This window comes from Podospora anserina, chromosome 6, assembly GCF_000226545.1.
Source record: "Podospora anserina S mat+ genomic DNA chromosome 6, supercontig 4".
Taxonomy (NCBI): Eukaryota; Fungi; Ascomycota; class Sordariomycetes; order Sordariales; family Podosporaceae; genus Podospora; species Podospora anserina.
In genome coordinates this window covers 552,135-573,274 of record NW_003613579.1, presented here as the reverse complement: position 1 = coordinate 573,274, position 21,140 = coordinate 552,135, and the positions used below count along the sequence as shown (strand labels likewise).

Below are 21,140 nucleotides of genomic sequence, written 5' to 3'. Positions count from 1 at the left end.
GGCAAGTGTTTCCTTGTGAGACAGCTCGAGACAGTCGCCGCCTATTCTATGGCGTCGCCCTAACACTATACCTCTCCGGCGAGAACCTCAACAACCCCTGCCTCTCAAGCGCAGCAGGGTTCACAAACAGCCTGACATCGATCCTGTCAGTGTAGAGGTTAAACACTCGAAAGATAATGTACACAGCGCCTTTCTGTTCGCAGATTGCCTGCATCTAATTTCGGAAACAAAATGTCAGTTGTTTGCGTGACATCTCTGTCTCTCACAAACCTCCGAATGATAATGTTGACACCGAGGAAAAAGAAAACGTACCTTGATATATTGGTCAGAGCTCATGTAAAATGGCTCGTCACAGCCCTTAGATGTGCACTTCACTTCAATGTAGTACTTCTTCGGCTGCATCGGGTTCCCGGCTTGCTCGCCGGTGTTGGACGATCGAGGAAGGTACCCCTTTTCGGTCAGGAGAGTCGTGAAAGCGCCAGTGTAGTCGAAATATTCAAGGTCAGATGTCTCATTAAACCCTGACCAAGTGACTAGGTTGGCATAGGTTGGATGAACAGTGACATGGCCTCGGAGCTTGCTCGTCCAGTTGACCTCTGCGCAGAAACCTGGCAGTTTGGGGTCCAGTGTCTTGAGAAGTTCAAGAATCTAGCCGCATAAGAGAGTAAATGTCAGCGCAGTTCGATATATAGTTAGATATCAGGTAGTCAACTTACAAAGAGCTCACCGGCGGCACCCTGTTGCCAAGTCGAGAACATCCAGAGAGGGTTTGCAGTATCTTTGGTGGGGGGGAGTTGGCCTCTCAAAGGTGATATGTCGAAATTGCCGAAGTCTGGGAATCGCAACTGCTGGCCAGCTGATACCATGTGGCTCAAGAGTTCCCGATACTGCTGCGTGCTTGAGCTTGGAGTAGAGTTTAGTTCCCGGGGTCCTGACCTCCAGTTTGGGGATGGCTGAAAGTATCCTGTCTGAGGAGTCGCAAAATTCCCGCTCGGAGACCAGCGCGCGTTTCGGGGGTTGGCAGTGACTCTGAGAGGTGTTTCGGGTTCCGTTCCAAGTGGTGTGTAGATTATGCCACGACCCGCAGGTGTTGATGGTGAGGATGACAATACCGCGACCGATCTGGGGGGGGTGCGTGGTTCAATGCTCAAACCATCAAGTTCACGCTCAACTTCATCCAAGATCTGATCCGCATCAGCGTACTCGTCCTCATCGACAAATCCGTTTTCGTGTGCAGCAGAATCGTCCTGAGCAATCTCGTCATGATCAGAGTATTCGACATCATCAAAGACGTCGTCTCCCTCAAACACGTGGGCAGCCTCTTCCGGGCCAGTATTAGACAGCCCCTCGACGCCATCAAAGACGTCATCTCCCTCGTATACATCGCCTTCCTCATCATCTCCAAGGCTTTCCTGAACGTCGTCTTCGAGGACACCAACATTCTCCTCAGCCTCTGGGACACTCTCATCCTCGCCTTCATCAAGGTCTTCTACCAAAGCAGGAACATCAACATCATGAACTCCTTCACGCTCCAGAATTCGCGGCAACGACGCAAACTTGGCATTCAAAACTGCCGTAACCAACCTGACCGCTCTCCCATCCACCGGCTTCGTCTTTCCCGTTCCGGGATCCGTCATAATCCACTCCATCAACTTGTAAGGCAATTTGTGCTGGATGCACACATCCTGATCAGTCTCGTCATGCGGGATATAGATCGTCAAGCAGGATGGTGGAGAGGTCTCCCCTTCCTCGCCTTCTTCGGCGATGTACATATCGCTCTTTTCCAGCGGCACAACATAGCTTTCCCCGTTCATTTCCAGGACAAGCTGTGCGGAAATGTCGTCTGTCTCCCAGGTCTGCGCCCCACGCAGCTGCGCATAGAGCTTACACCCATTGCCCTCTTGATACCGTGGACTGCGAAAGAACTTGGCCACCCTACAACATGGAGTCAGTATGCTGAATGTTCGGTAAAAGGTTGATATAGAAGGTAAATCTCACCTCAAAATCTCATGTGCCTTCTTTCTGATATCAAACAAAGGGTTGCCGATGGGAACCTTTGGCCCAGCCCCAAGACAAGGCACCTCCCGTACCATCTTCGAAAGGTACCGCCCCGTAAGACCAGCCCACTCGATAAAAGCCTGCAGGTCATGCACCTCCTCCATGTCAAAGTCCAGCACCCTCACCTGGTGCCGAAATTCTGCCATCGGCCCCTGGCGGTCAATAATCGTGAACTCGGTGGCGGCGCCGACAAGCTTCTCTCCCACATCCGGACAAGTAACTGGCAAGCAGTTTTGCTTCACAAGCTTCTTCGGCTTCATGGTCTTCAACAATTCTTCTGGTGCCATCGGGAGAAGGCTGCTGAAGGCAAGGAGTTGCGTCTTTGCTTCTTGATAATCGACGGGACTGTTGGTGTCTAGTCGCAGGAGCAACTCGTATATCATGTTGATTTTGAGCAAGTCAACCCCAAGCAGGTCCACGAAGAACTCTTTCAAGTCAGGGTACTGCTCACGCAGATTGGCCTTACCGCGGAGTCCCGCCTCGGTCGACCATACACAGTCAGCTGGGCTGTGCCACGTGGGCTCGCCGTCATTGCATGGCTGGTAGAATACCAGCGCTTTTTCCGCAACCCACTTCCTGACCCGCTCTATATCGTCTTCTTTCGATGAAATACACTTTCGGAGCCTCTTGTAGTGGCTTCGAATGAGTGGCATATCCATACAGTTGTTAACCTTCAAGTGTTGCAACTCAAGGACAAAAGCCATATGATCGCAGGATGAAACTTTGACAGTTTCACGGAAAAATGTCAAAACTGTGGACAAAGACTTGCTGGCATCATCCGAAAAGGCCTGGCTATACAATGCGTCAAGTGGTAGCCTATGCCTCATGTCGGCTGGCGCATCAAGCAGACAGCTCCGCGTCGCTACCACCCATTGCGGAGAGGTGCCAAATTCTCCGGGAGTAGAAGGAATGTACGTGAGAGGAGAATGTGCGAAAAAGCGCCTAAAGGCTTGTCAGCAGGTTCGTTGTTGCGGGCTGGTCAACGATGATAATCTTACCTCACATCTTCAAGCGCCTCGGAAATATCATTGCTGGCCAGACACTTGGCTTGAATCGCCGCATATAGCCGCAGGATCCGAGAAGGCTTCATCAATAGAGATGCTGCTTTCGACGCTATACTCATCAGTATGATCAAGTAGAAAAGCAGATCATCATCCATAATGATATTGAATTTGGCCAAGAAGCTCCAGCTGCCTATCGTGTTGGGCAGGCTAATCTCGAGTTGCAGGAATCTGGAGCCATGGGATGGCTCCAAATATCGCTGAGACAATTCCCTCAACTTTGGGGTGGGCAATATAGTGTTTTTGAGAGGCTCTCGACTACCCCCTTCACAGAGAACCTCCAAGCTACCCAGGTGCCGACAAAGGGTTTCGTTGGACGCTAGACTTTCCCCTTCGTATTCCCAAAGATGGTGAAGTAACCCGATGAATTTAGTTGGCTGGTGCTCTGCAACATGTAAAATCTCCTCTGACAAGGCTGGTTTCCCATTTGGGACGTCTTTTGTTGCTAATCTCAGCCGTGTTCGGATACCAATGTGTTGTTCCAACCAATTCCTCCAGCCTTTGGCCGCATCTTCACCAGCGCGAGTGGCGTCTTCGGGTGTTTGCGGGGTTTCTTGTAGGTAATGTGGGTGAAGAAAGTTGACCTCGAGCCCAAGGGCTGCAGGGCCGTAGGGATCTGACTCGTCTTCGAAGTAAACGTCGTTTTCCGTCGGCTTAAGATCCAAGTAACTGGAAGATATCACCCAGATCACATCGTAAACACCCAAAGATGCATCCGGAGGGTGTGTCAAATATAGAAACCGGAGCATGTCCACAGAGGTCTCAAGAGAGGAGGACCTGTGCTTAGCTTGGAACCCAATAACCAAAGATCGAATGAGGTCGGATGACGCAAAGATAACACCAAGAGCCTTAAACAGTGCATTCCTTTCAGGTTGAACTGCGGCATCGGCTTTGATGAACTTGAGACCCAGCTCCGCCGGTATTGAGAAACCCTCTGTTGTCGTGGGGAAGTAAACACTTCCTCCTTTGGTAACGCTTGTCCAACTTCCATCAGAGAGTGGCAGAAGATTCAGAGCCTTGATTTCCTCCTCGTACTTGAGATTTCTCAGCCCCCTTTTCAGAAGTTTGGCAGCCAGCGAATGCCACTTAGCGTCCGTCTGAGGGCTCTTCATCTTTGAAGAGCGACTCCTAAGGTCAGCCTTGGCTCTTGAAATGAGGTCGACCCAAGACAGATATTTCATCCCGTAGTCCCTGAGAATAGACAGGTCAGAATCCTGATACTCAAGTGAAACGTATGCCGCCTTCTCTTTAGGCAAGTCCTCGAAGACGGGGCGATCAAGGTGGTCCAGCCACGAGATCTTAGAGGGCCACTGTTTAAGAGCAGTCAGGGGCCGAGGGGTCATCGACGTAAAAGGTATGATCACATCCACCTTCGTGATCTCTTCCTGCAATATTCCAGAGAATTCAGACCAAAATGAATCCCAATGGTTACCCGATAGACGAGGTAGGTATCGCATCCACTGGAACTGAAGCTGAGGATGCTCGCACATCTGCTCGGCTGCGGTAACGAAGGCCTGAGCTAGATACCGACGTAAACCTTTGTTACGTTGTGAGCTCGTGACAATGTCTTCCCGATTTGCCATTGTGACAAAATCAGTATGGATCAGAAACTGTAGGTAGAAATCGGAGTCAGATCTTATCGACTTGGGAGCCTGCTCAGCTGTGGGGGACTGACATTGAACCCAATCTTGCGGATCGGTAGAAAAGCAAAAATATCCTGAGGCTCGATGATGGGTATGGACTGGTCAGTCAAAGGGAACGCAAGGACGACCTTTGTCCGAGAGTAAGCTTTCGAGGACTCTTCTGCTGGTGAATATTTGCGGTTCTCGTTCCTGGCAAGGCCCGTTGCCCACAGCTTTGTGACATGGTAGTGATGACTGAACGTCTTGGGCTCAGAATTGTGAGTTGTCTTTGTGGTTGTGAGGACGGCTCGATTCGATATATCGACTGGCGCAGACAGAGACATTGCAGAATGACTCTCCTTGGTTCCCTCGACATCGAAGAAATGTACTTCTATGCGTCTCAACTTCTTTAGGAACAGCAGCATGGCTGGCTGGAGGTCTTTGAACTCGTTCACGATACTTTGACGTTGGGCTGCCTGTAGCTTCTGATCAAGGTTGTTGTGCAGGGTGAAGGTCATTCTGGTGATGCCGGTAGGAGGCCTCGTCGAGTCCTCGGATTGATGCCACTCCGGCGAAATCATGCCCATACCGGAGTCACCTGGTCTGTGGATAAAACAAAAGGAAAAGGGTCCCGACTGAACATGAACTTTCCAAGCAACCTTGAAGACGGACTTGAATCCGATTCCCTTCTCACCAATGTATCCTTGAGCGCCATGCTTCGAGCTCTTACCGACACTACAGATGGCCCGTAGGTTTTCTTCGGTGAAGCCATCTTCGTTACAGTCGATGACGATTTTGTCGTGATAAATAAGGAAAGCGACATACGGTTCTTGCCCGCTGGATTTCGCATGGTTGAAGTGATTGTCGTCAGCGTTCTGAAGCAGTTCAAAGATGAAACGAACATCTTTGGAGTACAGTTCTCTGGCCAGGCTGTAACGTTGAGAAGGTTAGCCACTGCCTTCCAATAATGTACCATGGGAAGATACTTGCGTAATAACACTCTGACCAATAAGTTGGTCTTTTGCCAGCAAAGCTCTCTCAACCTTCAAGCGGGTGCCCGCGTCCATTGTAGCGAGTGTTTTCTCATCGAGATGGCCATGGTCGTCGGCAATGCTCTGAACCAAATGGATAGCTTGCTGCTGGGTGAGGGTCATGCTGAATCGTTACGTTACCCAAACGAGGGAATAGAAATGGATGACAAGATAAAATTTATTGACTTGAATGATGCCTAAGGTAATTTGCATCCAGTGCAAATCTATTGATGGTGTGCGGTTGATGGGTGAGTTGCTGCGTTGAGCAAAGTGGGGTAAGTCGTGAGATATATGAGAGGACTGACTGGTATTTGGCCTCGGTGGCTCAGGGAAAGAACGCTCAAGAGAATCATCAAGGTAGGAACGGCAACACCGCACGGATTGGTGATTTGGTCTCGTTTAGTGCATCCCACACAGTATATCACACTACATGCACACTTTGAAGCTGCCGCGACTGTCGTTTGGCGCCTGGGAAAGGGCGCGCTTGGCCTCCAGCAAGGCGGCCATATATGTTGCAGGCGTGCTCCCGAAGCAAGACTTTTTACATGGCGGTTTTTGGAACCCCCTTAAAATGAAGAAGTTTAACGGGTATCTTTTGGTTACCAACTAGTCAAACGCTCGAATAGAATGCATATGCTGTCTTGTCCAACTCCAGACTGATGATGCAAATAACAACCAACACCATCTAACCCCATGTTCCACCACCACCACCACCCCTGCCTCCTCTCTTCTGAGCGCTGAGACGCCAATCATCCTCCCCGCCATACCGGTTATGGAGCGGCTGTATCCTTTCTGCCGCCTTCCTCTTCGACAGCTTGTCTGTTGGTGCCAACTTGAAGAAGGTAGGCGCCGCGTCAATAAGCCACTTGGGCTCAATCGCCGTGGTGAAGTGCATGTACTCCCTGGTGGTGAGCACTAACGTGTGGTAAATCACCCATTCCGCCTGCTTCCCGAACAGCGCTGAGCTCGGGTGCAGGTACACGGGTGTGCCTTCTGTCAATGTCTTGTATCCCTCCTGGGGGTCCTTGCGGGCTGTGTTGCGGAAGAAACCGCTGCAGAGAGCTTGGCGGACCCTGTCTGTCTCGCGTCCACAGCTGACGATGGGGTGACGATGACGATTCATGATCTTGACGATCTGATCCCGCACATCCTTGGCACGGCGCATCGAACGGGCCTGAATGAAGTTCTCGTGACACCAGGTTGGAGAGAAGCCGTGATTCTTCCACGAGTTGTACACGTTCAACAGTGTCAGATGGTCGCCGTGTGGGTCGTGGAACTTGGCCTTCTTCTGGTCCGCTTGGTTTTGCTTGTCTTTTGGCCTGTAAAAGATGGTGCTGAGGTTGAGCATGGCAACAATGCTCACAACTTCATCCGAGCAACCCTTATCGACTGAGGAGATCAAGACCTTGGAAAGAGAAGGCTCCATGGGGAAGTCGGCCATTTTTCGCCCGAGGCGAGTCAGCAGACCTTCGTCGTCCAGTGCTCCTAAGGCATAAAGCTCCTCCAAGGCTGTAAGCATAGTGTTGACGGGTGGAGGCTAAAGCACGGTTAGTAACCCAATAAGTCGAGCTGTGGGGTTGCAACAACATACATCCATAAAGTCAAAGCGGATAAGGTCGTTGATGCCCATGGCCTTGAGCATGAGGATAGTGTTGGACAAGTTTTGTCTTTGGATTTCGGGAATAGTCGTCGGAAGCATCTCGGACTGGTAGGCTGCTTCGGTGTACAGCCGGAAGCACTTGCCGGGTCCTGTGCGGCCGGCGCGACCTGCTCGCTGATTTGCCTGCGCTTGGGAGATAGGGGTGACGATGAGCGAGTCCATGCCGAGTTTGGGATCATAGGCGTTTTGTTTGACGAAACCAGGATCGATGACATAGTAAATATGATCAATCGTAATCGACGTTTCGGCAATATTGGTAGCAATGACGACCTTTCGGCTGCCAGGCGGTGCAGGGTCGAAAATCCTGCTCTGCATTTCGCTGGGAAGGGCGGAGTAAACAGGGAGAATGATGAGTTCCGGCACTGACGGTCCTAGTGCTTTCATGCGTTCAAACAAAATCTCACAGGACGTGTCGATCTCTTCTTGACCTGTCAAGAAAAGAAGAATATCACCCATGGGTTCGCTCAAGTGGATTTGCATGACGGTCGTCAGCGCAGCATCGAGATAATCAGATTCCCTAAAGATCGTTAGCACCCAACTAACATTGCACGTGGGAGATCCTGACTTACGGTTCACGAGAGTAGAGAATCTCGACAGGGAAGGTTCGTCCTGGAATGGTAAAGATGGGACAGGCATTGAAGTATTCGCTGAATTTATCGGCATCCAACGTAGCACTGGTGACGATGACCTTGAGGTCCTTCCGGCTCTTCATGGTCTTCTTCAACAAAGCAAACAGAACGTCAGTGGCAATAGTACGCTCGTGTGCTTCGTCCAACATGATGACTGAGTATCTCCCCAGTTCAGGGTCGATCAAAATCTCACGTTCCAACCTAGAGCATGTCAGCAGCTATTGGGGTGCTAAACAAATGGGCATCAACTTACATGCCGTCCGTCATGTACTTGATCTTCGTCGCCGGGCTGGTTACATCCTCGAATCTGATTGTGTACCCGACCTCCTCACCCAGTCGACAGCCAACCTCCTCAGAGACACGCTTGGCAACCGAAACGGCAGCTACACGACGAGGCTGCGTGCAGCCAATAATGCCATTGTTGGTAAAGCCGGCCTCGGCGAGGTATTGGGTAAGCTGAGTGGTTTTTCCGGAGCCAGTCTCACCAACGACAATCAGAACTTGGTTCTCTCTGACAGCGTTGATCAGTTGTTCCCTGAAAGCGAAGACAGGCAAAGACTCTCGCTGCTCCTTGATGGTCATGTCGGATCTTTTGCCCGTGGGCTGATCCTTGGGCACCACGGCCCTCTTCCATTCGGGCACAGAATCAGACTCTGCTTGGGTTGCCTGGGCACGCCGTCGCAAGTCGCTAGCAAATTGTCGGTTCTCGGGATTAGCCATTGGATCCTGCCATTGGGACAAATCGACCTTAGTCTTTTGCTGCTGTTCTTCGGCTTCCTGCTGCTTCATCTCCTTTCTTTCCTTGGCAAGGTTGGTGCCGGCCATAGCGGCACGATTCATGGAGCCATCTGGGGCCTTGACAACGCGGATGGGTGATAGCTCGAGAGACTGTTTGGTCTGTCCGGCCAGAAATGGGGGTTCTTCGTCACGTATCTCGATGTCGACGTCCTCTTCCAACTCCATCTGCCCTGTACCGTCAAGGGTTGACTTGTACTCTTCCTCCAAATCTGGGTAGTCTGAGGCCTTTGCGATTCCAGCAGCAATCATTTGTCGAATCTCCCATCTTTCAGGCGAGGTCATTCTCTTCTTCTGTTGCCGGGCAATAGCAGTCGCCATGAACGAACCTGTCGGGTCGTTTCCTCCTGTTGGTCCACCACCCAGGGCCATCATATTGGCACCCGATCCCATCCTTATTTGGGGCGCCATATCCACGCCTGTCTCCTGGTCGATATCCTTCATTGACAAGCCTACCCTGTTGCCCTCGATCTTGACAACTTTGACCTTGACATTTTGCCCTCGCGTCACGACATCTTCTGGGTGGTTGACTCGCTGACCAAACGCCGAGATGTGCACCAAGCCGTCAACCTTCCCCTTCACACCATGAATGTTGACGAAAGCGCCAAAGTCCTTTACACCTGTGACATGACCGTCGTACACCTTGTTGAGCTGTGGAGTATCGTCGAGATCGCGGGGAGGTGGCCGTCGATACGCATCGTCGTCGTCTCGGTAGCGGTCATTTCTCTGCCGTCCTCGTTGTGGAGACCTCGATCGGGATCTGGACCGTGATCTGTACCTGTCCTTGCGTTTTCGTCTCGAGTCCTCGCGGCGGTCATCTGGTGTTCTGCTTCGTTTCCTCGGCGGTCTTTCTTTATTGCCATTCGATGGTTTTGGCGCAAGGCTCTCGAGCATGGCGAATGTGTCATCGATAGCTTCCACTTCTACCTCCTTGTCGGGAATCGCGAGCCCTTTGAAGACCTTGGTAGTCTCTTCAGCGGATCGATCATGGCGCTGGCTGCTGTCGTCGTTGGTTCGGTTCTGTTGTCCTTTGAACTTTGGATGCATAGTCCTGACTAGCCTGTCTATGCTATCGACCAAACTCGGCGGGAAGTCGCTGGCACCGACCGAGGCCAGCTTGGCCTTGAAGCCATCGAGAGAATCGCATTCGAGGCGCTGGGCGATGATGAACTCGGCCAGTGTTTTTTCGCTAACGCCTAGATGGTTTTGCAATTCCGACGTGATCTTGGAAACGAGCGAAAGCAGCTCGAGGGACTCCAAGTCGTCCATTTTGTCGGTATTGGGTTGGATAGTCTGAAGCCAAGGTGATGGATCACCAATAGCTGTTGGAAGTTTGCGTACCACCTATCGCATGCTCCAAATCAAGGTCGCGTCGCTCGCGCTGGAGATTCTGCCATCAATTTCCCGACCGCCTTTTGCAGCAACCCTAACCCTCGCAAACCTTCTTCCCCAGGCACGCCACTCCAATGTCCAAGCCCAGACCAAAAACAGTCAAGCGTCATGCAAGTTACGCAAGCCCCCCCTGGCACAGCTGACCTCTCGGACCCATATTCTTGCATCACTGACGCAGCTCCGCGTCCTCGAACCATCATCACCCGAACACACCACTTCTTGTCATTCCTGAGATTCCTCACCAGAACACCGAATTCTACACTACAACAAACACACTCACTTCTCCAACAAAGCCCTCTTTTACCTATTCATTGCCATGTGCTCGACCGACCTCTTCCTCGGCATCCTGGCCATCCTCTTTCCCCCGCTCCCAGGTACGCGAACCCTGCCCCACCACTATGTCATGTCATGATGGTTGCCTTTCGCGCTGCGTCAACACCATGGCCATAAATCACAACGGTCAACAGTTCAAAACTAACGATACTTTTCACTCACTAGTCTGGGTAAAGCGCGGAATTTGCTCTGCCGACTCCCTAATCAACATCCTCCTTCTCTGCTTGGGTTTTGTAAGTCGCCTCCCCCGATCTAGCTCCATGAATCACACTCCTAACCATCCTCAAGATCCCTGGCCTAATCCACGCCTGGTACATCATCGCCAAGTACCCCGACATACCCTACGACTACGATTACCAAGCCCCCTCCAACGCCGAGCACGGCCGCGTCTACGTCTTTGTCCACGACAACAACCACCGTCAAGGCCACCCTCACCAAGGTCAACCCCGTCTCCAAAACCAGCAACCCAAAGCCCATCCTCAGCCAAACTACGGCACCACAGCCCACAACAACAACAACCACAGCAGTGGCCACGAAGAGGGCGTCGCCCCTGCCGCTGGCCCCTCCTCAGGTGGTCCTCCCCCAAGTTACGCCCAGGTTGTCGCCCAAGGTCCCGGAGACCACAAGGTTCAGACCCAAGATTAGAAGTTTCGTCTTCCTTCTTACCACAGTTTCACTCCATCTCTTCAACGGAACGCAACCACCGCTGCTGCCAAGGTCACAGCAACAATCAACCCGATCAAATGGTGGGACTGGACCTAGGATGTCCCAGATGAGTCGGATCTCCCCATGCCGCCACGGTGCTCGCGGCCTTGTTGCGCGGAGGACTGGAGGGGAAGTGTGACCTGGAGCAGGAGAAACTCGAGGGCTAGTGACGCCACCACGGCTTCGGGTTGGCGTACACGCAGAGGTAGCAGGAGGGTGAGCTGGATCCCGTGGAGGGGAAAGCTCTGGTGATTTCTTTGGACACGGTGGCTTTGATGTTTTGGGTTTGGGCGGCTTCTTTTGTTTCATTTTGGTCAGGCGTCTACGTTGTGGGGTCATGGATGGGCTGGGTGGCACGATGGGATGGATGTATGACAAATGCAAGAGGGTTGAAACGGAACCGCTATAGGCTTGTGTAAGTGGGTATGTACAGGGTACAAAACGAATATCATGACACCTTGAGCGACCTCTCTTCCAGGACTTCAGTGTCTTGGATTTTTCTTGAGCGATGGTGCCGATTAAAACAGCATGACGCTGTCCATTATATGGAGTCGTAGAGTTTCATATCAGTCACTCATAATCCCAGATGCCTTGAACAAACAAACATGGAAATGCTACCTACAGGTCTCTGTGTAGTTTCAAATATTGAAATGAACAGACGGTTATCGACTTGATCACCTATTAACCTTGCAACAGCAGTCACATTTTCCCTCCCTGTTCACATCCTGATCACGTTCAGGTCACCGGAAGCAGGACTCATGAAGATGGCATTTCTCGACGCACTAAACTCAAGTTCTTGTCCCGAATCCTAACCCGAAGTCAACGCCATGCCTCTTCATATTTCCATCGCAGATTCCCATTCATCTCCATACGATGTAACCCCAACGCCATCCATTCCCCCTTTTTTGCAGCGAAAGTACCCCAAAAGGAAATCAATCATCCGTCTCATCCTCACCCACCGCCAACTCAAGCAAATCATGCCTATCATGAATACTAGGCCCAGGTCTCTCATTCGGCACCGGCTCCTTCCAATACCTCATCAAATCCTGTGGCAAGAACGTATAAAAGCTCGGCTTGATTCCCTTGACATAGCGAATCACCTTGAAGGTCCCACCCCTAGGAAAAGTGCAAGTCGAAACCCCAATCGTCAGCTTCATGCCCACCCTCAGCTGCTCGAGAATCAGCTCTTCAAGAATAAACGAGGACTCCTCCTTGGCTTCTTCATCGGTGAGCTTTTCAGTGACGTCCCACCCGTCTAGGACAAGAACTGGGTGACCTTGCATTGTGCCACAGGCCTGGATGGGAGGGGCGGATGGGTTGGACTTTCTGAGGTGCTCGCTGACGACGGCTACCCTTTGGCGCATCTCTTTTGTGGGTGGGGTGATGGATGTGATCTCAAAGGTGCGCTCGATAGGGTTGGTCACCTCCATAGCGTTGACATTGGGCGTGCTGCTACCACCAAGAGTGGGTAGGACCAAAGTCGCGATGAGAGCCACGGTGTGGAGGGCATGGTTGCGGTCAAGATCCTTGTTGTCAACAAGAAGAGAAATAGCATCGCCGTCCTCTTCCTCGCAGTGGAGCGCCGCAACCGAGCGGTTGAAGGCACCCGGAACCAGTTCCAAAGCGTTGCTCACGAGACCAATCTCCTCAAAGGCTTGGTCACAAAGCTTGATGGCTCTGTTGATATCGTCGGCGTGCTCGGGGCAGACATCATGGAGGATCAGATACTTGAGAAAATTCTGGATGGTGTTCGAGGCGATCCAGATCATTTCCATCTCGCCGCCAGACATGTCAAGGACTTTGTGAGACCTGGTTGGGTTAGTCAATACCAACCAACACCCGAAAGCAACAAAACACTCACATGAACCCAGCCACAACCCCCGTAAAGTCCACATCCCAATGCTCAGAACTGGCCGGATGATAGAACCGACCACCACCCTCCCCCCCACGATGAATCACATCATCTGACACCATGTCCCTCAGCTCACCCTTGGTAGACTCCCGGATCAGGTCATCAGGCAGCTTATCCGCCCCCTGGAACTGGCGAGCAGTGGCATCGACACCGCCAAGGATGAGGTACTGAGTAAAGACCTGGTTTCGGACGGCATCCAGGCGGCGCCGGGCACGGTACCGTTGGATGCCCTCTTCGATGCGCTCCACAAAGGAACGGTCGGGAGAATAAATCAGGTTCTTCTCGTCCCAAGCCTCGGCGGGAGTCATCACCGGTTCGCAGTAATACTCTGTGATGGATGTTAGCTACATGACAAAAAGGTTGGAGTGTATTATGATGGTGCACAGCCACCTGGACAGTGTCGACTCACCCTCAAACCCGGTCGGCTTGGTGGCCTTAGATTTCTTTTTCTTCTTCTTCTTCTTGCCGTTGTCGTCAGGCTTGCCCTCCATTGCTTCATTGAATAGCTTTGTCTGTTCAGAGATATCCGGGATCTCGGCGTCATGGCTCCCGTAGACCTGGTCGCCGATCGAGGCGGTGCCTGTCGGCGAGGAGTCCATGATTGCTGGGATACGGCTGCAAAGTATTGAGGACGAAGGGGTCGGGTGAGGGAAATGTGGCCGGGTTGCCCGAAGAAGAAAGGTTGGAATGAGAAAAGAGGCTTAGAGATGTGATATCAACGCGAGATCCTGCCCTCTGAATTCAAAAAACAAGAGATTGAATGGGGAATGTTCTGCGAAGGCAACAACCTGGTAACAAACAGGCGGGGCGGAAGAGTTGCTCTGAGAGTTGCGAGGAAGGAGCTCAGGCCAGTCACGTTGATAATATACCGTAGACTTTGCACTTACTCCAAGGTATGAATACTCTGGTAAATTCTGCCCAGTTCATCTCTTGTAACTGGAAGCTTCGCTTTGGGAAGTAGCAACCAGAGGCAAGTGCGATAAGATGGAATGACAGATGGTGATATCGGAGCAATCTGGATCCATATCCGAGATGCCAGCCTAACATTCTCTTGCAAGCACGGTATTAGGCAGCCATTGCAGCCTGTAGAGAAGCCGTGTGTTTGCTGACTGCCCGGTGTTTCGTTTGTTCCATGTCAAGAACTGTCAAACCACCTCAGCGGTTGCTCTCGTGGGTGAGTTTTGACCTCATCTTCAGAGGCCACCAAATCCCAAAAAGGAAACCTCTGCTCTCGTTATTGACGATGGCAGGGACCCTAGAAGCGCCAATCTCCGCAATGTTTCATAGAAATAACTCTCTTTGCTTTCTCTCAAGACATCGTCAAAGATGTTGGTGATGTTCTGCTTGGAGGAGGCCTGTCGTCAAACGGTCCACAAAACTAATGCATGCAAGCGACCCAACTGCCGGCCATCAGCTCACTCACTTCCGCTGCATTAACAATTCTTGGTGGGTACGCTATGCAAAACCTGGTAAGGCCGCTGGCAAGACAGCTGAATGGCGGGGCCTCCAAGCAAGTTCAGCACCATCTGAACGGAAAACCGGCCATCTTGCAACTTGCTGACCTTTTTCATGATACGATCCAAGATGTAAGGTAGTAGGTAGGTATCCGTAAGCCTCGAAGATATGAGTAAAAAATGATTCACGGTATCGCCTTGCCATCACAGAGGAACTCCGCGTGGTGTTTCTGGAAGGGTGAATGACACCCACCATGATCTTCTCGAGTCCGTATCAGGAGACAATGCGAGATGGGAGATCCTGTCTGACAGGTTGATAGCCTAGGTATGCAGGTCATGCCGTGACCCGAATCCACGTTGCCTCTGCAGGACGCTGCGGTCAGCAGGGAGAATGATGAATGGACAAGCCTTTCACAAGGCAGATTTCGGAAGGTAAGGTAGGAAGGGGGTTGCCCTGTGTATGGGCCGTGGCTGGACAGGACGCCTCCGGTGCCGAAGGTTGTGCCTGTATACGTGTGTTTCCGCCCCCCGAGGACCGCCACAGCCCGCGGGGAGCGGTGTTGATGATTTGACGGGAGACATTCACAGTTCGGGCGAGTGGGCGCAGTGACGAACAAGTCCTCCCCGACCCCTGTTTGCAGTCTGCATGAAGAGGACCCTGAGGGATGCCATTGGTTGCCCAATCCTTTGGCGCTGGCGAAGCGATCCACTATTGTGAGTGCGGAGAGACCTCATGAGATGAGATGCGCTTTTGGGAGTTGGAGGTTGGCAATGCGCTCCGCCTCTGCGATGCGCCGACCACCAACCCCCATGCCGTTCGCCCCCCGATCCGCAAAACTCCGAGTCTTGTAGAAAATGTCCGCTTTTCCCATCACATTGACCCGCTGCTTTCCTTCAACCAACATCTCCAGAGACCATCATCGACCCTTGTTTTATGTTTTGACAGACCGACGCACCTCGATGCACCCAGCTCTCACAATTGCGGCCCGACCCCTCCCCCCAATACAAATAGGCAGCCCGCAGGCAAATCCACACACATTTGATTCGCATTTTCTCCTTGGAAATTCTGCGATCATAGAGAATCGTCCCAAAGAATCGCCAAAATGATTAGCAACAGAGAGATCCCCAAGCACGCTGATTTGCAGCCCTACAACTTCGCCGTCGCTGGACAGTAAGCGCACAGCCCCGCCTCGTCGCGCGCGCATGGCGCAAAGGTAACTGACGAACATGTTTATTTTTGTATAGCGATGGCACACTCTGCGATCCCGAAGGCGAGCTCTTCATCAAGCCCTGTGTCCAGCAAGAAATCGACTTTTACGAAAAGGCCTTCAAGGACCACCCCGCCTTTGCCGACTTGATGCCCGAGTATCTTGGCACCCTCGTCCTGAACGACGCATCCGATGTCCACGATATCGAGGAGCAGATCCCCGCGGCTGTTGAGCATATGACTCAGCACTTCAAGGAGGAGGCAGTCCGGATGGCCAAGCAACACGCTGCCGACGTCGCGGCGGCCGAGGCTGCCAAGGAGGCAGATGCGCTGGCTGCTAGCAAGGACAATGTCTCCTGGAAACCCAACAAGAGCCGCAAGATTGCCACGGACAAGTCAGTGGTGTTGGAGAATGCTGCCTACGGGTTCAAGCGCCCCAATATTCTGGACGCCAAGCTTGGTCAGAGACTTTGGGCAGACGATGCGCCCATGGAGAAGCGCAAGCGGTTCGACGAGATCACCAAGGTCACCACAAACGGATCGCACGGTTTTCGCATCGCGGGCATGCGCGTATACAAGGGGGGGGAGAACCCAGACGAGTGGGACCAGGAAGGCTACAAGGTCTATAACAAGGACCATGGCAGGCTGGTGGTCAACAAGGACAACGTTGTGGATGAGATTCGCAAATTCATTTTTAACCCGCGAGCGAATATCGACGAGGACCTTGGGCGGGCTGTGGCCGAGGCTTTCGTCAACGACCTGAAGAGAGTGGAACAGGTCCTTGCCAGCTCAGAAACAAGAATGTACTCGGCCAGTCTGCTGTTTACATTTGAAGGAGATGGTGATGCGCTCAGGGCGGCCATCGAGAACCAAACGCCAACAACCCCACCAAAGGAGGCTACCGAGAAGGAACCTGTTCCCCTCGCGTCCCGCGTTGACAGCGGCATCGTTATGGACGGTGAAGGAGAGATTATCCTGCCGCAGGGGAATGGTACCACGATTAATGGAGTCATTGAGGGAGACGTCAAGGTCCTCCAGCTCGCCGGGGAGGCGGAGAGCGATGACGAAGAGTTTGCCTCACTGCCAAAGATCTACTCGCTCAAGCTGATCGATTTTGCGCATGCCACCTGGGTTCCTGGGCAAGGGCCAGATGAGAACAGCCTTTTTGGCGTTAGAAGTCTTATCAAGATTTTTGAGGAGTTGACGAAATAAAGGGAAAAAAAGACCATAGACGAATTTCCGGCGCATAAAAAGAGTGGTGCATATGCATTTGGGAATCTCATGATAATGACCGGGAAAGGTAAACATGATCTCGGGATCTTGGAGACAGATAGCGTTGAATTTCGAATACCCACTGCCGTACATTTCAGCGCAGATTTACTCTTCTCAATCTTTTGGTTCAAGTCTGTGTCACATTTTGGGAATGTTAAATGCGAAGTTGCGCGCAGAATGTAGAATTATTCCCGTCTGAGAAGAAGGTACGGCTGCCATCCTCATGTGTCGAAGAGCTTCGTAGCAATAGCTCATTCTCCAGGCTGACCAATCAAGACGTCCAGTTTTCCTGCTGATGTTGAAGACATTAGAAAAGTGAGTCTGTCCAAGGCCTTTCGTTGTGTGGGATCCTGGGTGACGGGCAAGCAGAGCCCCCACTAATAACCGCTAAATTTCCAGCCCTGCAGCCCTACGCTCAGCTCTCCTTCCAGCACTCAACGCTAAATAGAGCTCAGGCTTCAAACGCGTCTCCCAGCAATAAAACCACCTTACGAGCATCTCGCATCGAATCTTTCATCTCGCTGCGAACCTACCATCCAAATTCCAGCCACAATGTCCATCCCCGGCCTAGGGCACATATCCGCCCAGGTATGTCTCTTAGGTCTCCCCCTCCAACCATTTACTAACACTCTTCCCAGCAAGCCTCCCTCCCATCAACCCGCACTCTCACCCTCCACCCCTTCTCCGAATGGCGCTTCCAAATATCCCCCACCTCCACCGCCACCTGCCGACTGCTCTCCGGAACCGCCGAGCGCGACGGCACCGAGCTCGCCCAGACAAAAACCTACAACCTCACCCGCTGCCGCTCCAAGATCGTCACCTTCACGGGCGCCACGCTCGAAATAACGGGTGAATTCGAGTCCGAGCACGTAAAACACTACCCCCATTCTGCCGACTCGCCTTTTGCCGCCTATCTGAACTTGCACTTCCTCCTCCAGGCACGGAGGTCGCAGAGCAGCAGTGGGAGTGGGAGTGGGCCGAGGGTTATGATTTGTGGCCCGCCGGCGAGCGGGAAGAGCTCGCTGGCGAAGATGCTGATTGGTTGGGCGACGAGGCAGGGGGAGCAGCCTGTGCTGGCGACGGTGGATCCGAGGGATGGGATGTTGGCTTTGCCGGGGACGTTGTCGGCGGCGGTGTTTGCTACGGTGATGGATGTGGAGGACCCGGAGGGGGGGGTTGGGGTGGGGTGTACCCCGTCTAGTGGGCCGAGTGCGGTGCCGGTGAAGTTGCCGGTGGGGTATTACTTTGGGAGGGAGAGGGTGGAGGATGATGAGGGGCTTTGGAAGGATCTGGTGAGACGGTTGGGGAGCTCGGTGAGGGCGAAGACGGGGGGGGATCAAGGGGTGAGGAGGGGAGGTGTGGTTGTTGATACCCCGGCCGTGGAGGTGAGGAAGGGGGAGGTGAAGGTAAAAGGGGAGGATGGAGAGGAAGAGAGGGAAAGGGGGGGAGGGGTGGAGGGGTTGATGCACGTCATTAGAGAATTTGCTGGTAGGTTGGGTGTGAAACGAAGAAAAGGGGAGAAGAAGGCTGACGTGGTGATGCAGTCAATATCGTTATCGTGCTTGGGTCACCAGACTTGGAAGCTAAGTTGAGGCGCCGAGATAGGAAGACACCACTAGGGGAGCCGATTGAGATTGTGAATCTTGACAAACCTGATGGAGTGGTGGAGCAAGACAGACAGCATCTGCTCTCGTCACGCAAGGCTCTGATCAAGGATTACTTTTTTGGCGATTCCAAGCGAGCTCTTAGTCCTTCGGTGCAGTCGTTTAGTTTTGACGACGTCGTGATCTTTAGGGCCGTTGATGGTAAGCGTCCTGGATCTGAATCATCATACATACAACGGCTAATACATGAACAGCCATGGATCTCGACGACCCGAACCAGGTTCTGGAGCACGCAGAGATCTCAGAGGAAATGTCACACTGGACACTGGCGGTCATGGATGCCTCGGTCAATGACCCCCTGGAGACAATACGACAGGCGCCTGTCATCGGTTGGGTTTGCGTATCGGACGTGGACAAGGACAGACGGAGACTGAAGATACTGTCTACGGTTAGCGGCCGGTTGACTCGGCCGATGGTCTGGGGACGGTGGCCGGAGCCGTATGTCAACCTGTTGGGTTAGAGCAATTGGCGGTAATACAAGCAAAGGCCATCTACAATACATATTGTCTCATGGTTCCCACTATGTCTTTCTCCCAGTATGTCTTTCTCTAGTCTTACTCCGGCAAGGCGGCTAGTTCGATGGACAAGGCGGCTAGTTCGATGGACAGGGCGGCCATTGAATCCGAAGCAGATCAATTTCAAGGTTCTTATGGCGGGCTGCCTCCTTCGGGGTGACTAGGTGTATATTGTATTTGCACAAGTTCCCTTCTCTTCCTTGCCGTCTTCGTTTATATGAAGTTGCTATGACGCGGGCTGTGATGGATGTCTCGAGGGATTGCCCTTGCTCCGCCAAGCGAACGTTGTGTGGCCAATGCCATCCCAGTTAGGAAGGTCGATGAGCTTAACCAGACTGCCGGATCCTTTCATGCCACACCTACATTCAACGTCAAAGTTCAAGCATTCGGGGTCTTTTCCCACATCTGTTGCTTCGTATCCATCTCAAAAGTCAAACGCCTCCTCGCACAATTTACCTACACCTAGCCACGGGCAAGGGGAGACCACGAAGCAGGCCTCACCAACCATCTCCACCCTGGCATGTTGGTTTCCCCCCCCAGCAACAAACCTGGAAAAGGCCAATGCTCCTGCAGCGGGACAAAATGCAGGCAACTCTCCATGCAGGCAGCGGGAATGTCAAACAAGACTGGGGTGGCAGGGTCCAGCCGCAGACGGGCAAGCAGTAGGAATGTCAGTTCCGGCGTGCATTTGGGCTGGACGGATGACACGTCGCCCGAGAGAGAGGCAGTTTTCTCCTTGTGGCATTTGGATTTCAAAAGTCAAACGCCATGCGGGGTTTCCCTCTCCCACCGCCAAAAATGCCAAATCGGTTTGTCGGGAGCAATCTCCGAGAAAGGATCGCTTGAACAAGTTTCTTTTGCGTCAGCAAAGCGCGTCAAAAATGTGATACTAGCAGAATTCTCTTACGGTATTCCCCACCGTATCCAGGAGAGACAATATTTTCCGAGCTGCTGGTTTGTAACAGAAAAAACCAACCCGTCATCTTCACTTTCGTACGATGGTGTGTTCAAACCTTTTCAGGCCAGGGCGGAAAAACTCACCCCGGCATGATGAATTGGGTTCAACGGCGGCGGGAGCCCCCGCGATGCACAGACCGCCCAGGGCAGAGAGGCGGTTCAAGGAGGGCACGGATCAGGCAGATCTCCGAGGGCCTGGAAATCCATCGTGCCATATGCTCTCTTTTCTCCCGACAGGTACTTTTTGATCCCTTGAGACATGGGCCTCGATAATGGCAAGCCGAAGCAGCAAGTCTTCGGACACGGCGACGCCTTGACAAAAGCAGGTTCCCTCGGCAGCGCAGCACTTGGAGCTTATGCGTCCGGTTGGCTGGTCGGGCCAATGGCTGGGCATTCTTCCAACACCCACACACCCACATCACTACGACTCCGCAAAGCCAAGAGCCCAAGCAGATCTCGGTCTCGCTTGTCATTGACGGCCGCCGCGGCTCATCATGCGCCAGATCGAGAGCGCCCCGATAAATTACCCTGCGGGTGATCCCACCATCCGGTCCCGTCACCTGGACTGGCGCCAACCTGAATTCTTGGAATGTCAAGGCATCACGGACGACTTTATGGTAGATGACCTCATGGCCATCCTCATCAATCAGCGGGCAGTGGAGAAGCTCACCTACTGGCAAGGAGGGAGACATTCACACACTGGAGATGGGACTCTGGTAGGTCTGTCGCTTCTCACTTTTCTTTTCTCTGCGGCGCCTGCACAGCCAGTCACTGTGAACCACATTTTGTGACGTGGGCTGAGAAGAGTGTGACCGGTCTCGCAAAGAGCAAATGACACCCCCACCCGTCCCAAAGTTCCATTCGCTTTCTCTG

At 52.6% G+C, this 21,140-nt stretch overlaps 6 protein-coding genes across 6 annotated transcripts; 3 read left to right on the top strand and 3 right to left on the bottom strand.

Moving 5' to 3' along the window:
- Nucleotides 1–707: 707 nt before the first annotated feature.
- PODANS_6_9930 (uncharacterized protein) lies at nt 708–5,895 on the bottom strand (the record flags this gene model as incomplete). Its single annotated transcript, XM_003437363.1, has 5 exons — nt 708–1,914; nt 1,999–3,000; nt 3,057–4,729; nt 4,795–5,671; nt 5,732–5,895. The coding sequence occupies 5 exons, from the start codon at nt 5,893–5,895 to the stop codon at nt 708–710; spliced, it is 4,923 nt and encodes a 1,640-aa protein (XP_003437411.1).
- A 562-nt stretch (nt 5,896–6,457) lies between these two features.
- PODANS_6_9920 (uncharacterized protein) lies at nt 6,458–10,125 on the bottom strand (the record flags this gene model as incomplete). The annotated part of the gene is made up of 4 exons (XM_003437362.1): nt 6,458–7,309; nt 7,364–7,895; nt 8,002–8,262; nt 8,315–10,125. The coding sequence occupies 4 exons, from the start codon at nt 10,123–10,125 to the stop codon at nt 6,458–6,460; spliced, it is 3,456 nt and encodes a 1,151-aa protein (XP_003437410.1).
- A 439-nt stretch (nt 10,126–10,564) lies between these two features.
- On the top strand, nt 10,565–11,226 carry PODANS_6_9910 (uncharacterized protein; the record flags this gene model as incomplete). The annotated part of the gene is made up of 3 exons (XM_003437361.1): nt 10,565–10,622; nt 10,747–10,814; nt 10,870–11,226. 3 exons carry the CDS (start codon nt 10,565–10,567, stop codon nt 11,224–11,226), a joined length of 483 nt encoding a protein of 160 aa, XP_003437409.1.
- Nucleotides 11,227–12,218: 992 nt separating this feature from the next.
- On the bottom strand, nt 12,219–13,506 carry PODANS_6_9900 (uncharacterized protein; the record flags this gene model as incomplete). The annotated part of the gene is made up of 2 exons (XM_003437360.1): nt 12,219–13,095; nt 13,148–13,506. 2 exons carry the CDS (start codon nt 13,504–13,506, stop codon nt 12,219–12,221), a joined length of 1,236 nt encoding a protein of 411 aa, XP_003437408.1.
- A 2,249-nt stretch (nt 13,507–15,755) lies between these two features.
- Nucleotides 15,756–17,071, top strand: PODANS_6_9890 (uncharacterized protein; the record flags this gene model as incomplete). Its single annotated transcript, XM_003437359.1, has 2 exons — nt 15,756–15,823; nt 15,898–17,071. 2 exons carry the CDS (start codon nt 15,756–15,758, stop codon nt 17,069–17,071), a joined length of 1,242 nt encoding a protein of 413 aa, XP_003437407.1.
- Nucleotides 17,072–17,850: 779 nt separating this feature from the next.
- On the top strand, nt 17,851–19,347 carry PODANS_6_9880 (uncharacterized protein; the record flags this gene model as incomplete). Its single annotated transcript, XM_003437358.1, has 3 exons — nt 17,851–18,619; nt 18,676–19,124; nt 19,189–19,347. Coding segments are annotated over 3 exons (1,377 nt in total), but the record flags the coding sequence as incomplete, so codon positions are not given.
- Between the last annotated feature and the right edge of the window lie 1,793 nt (nt 19,348–21,140).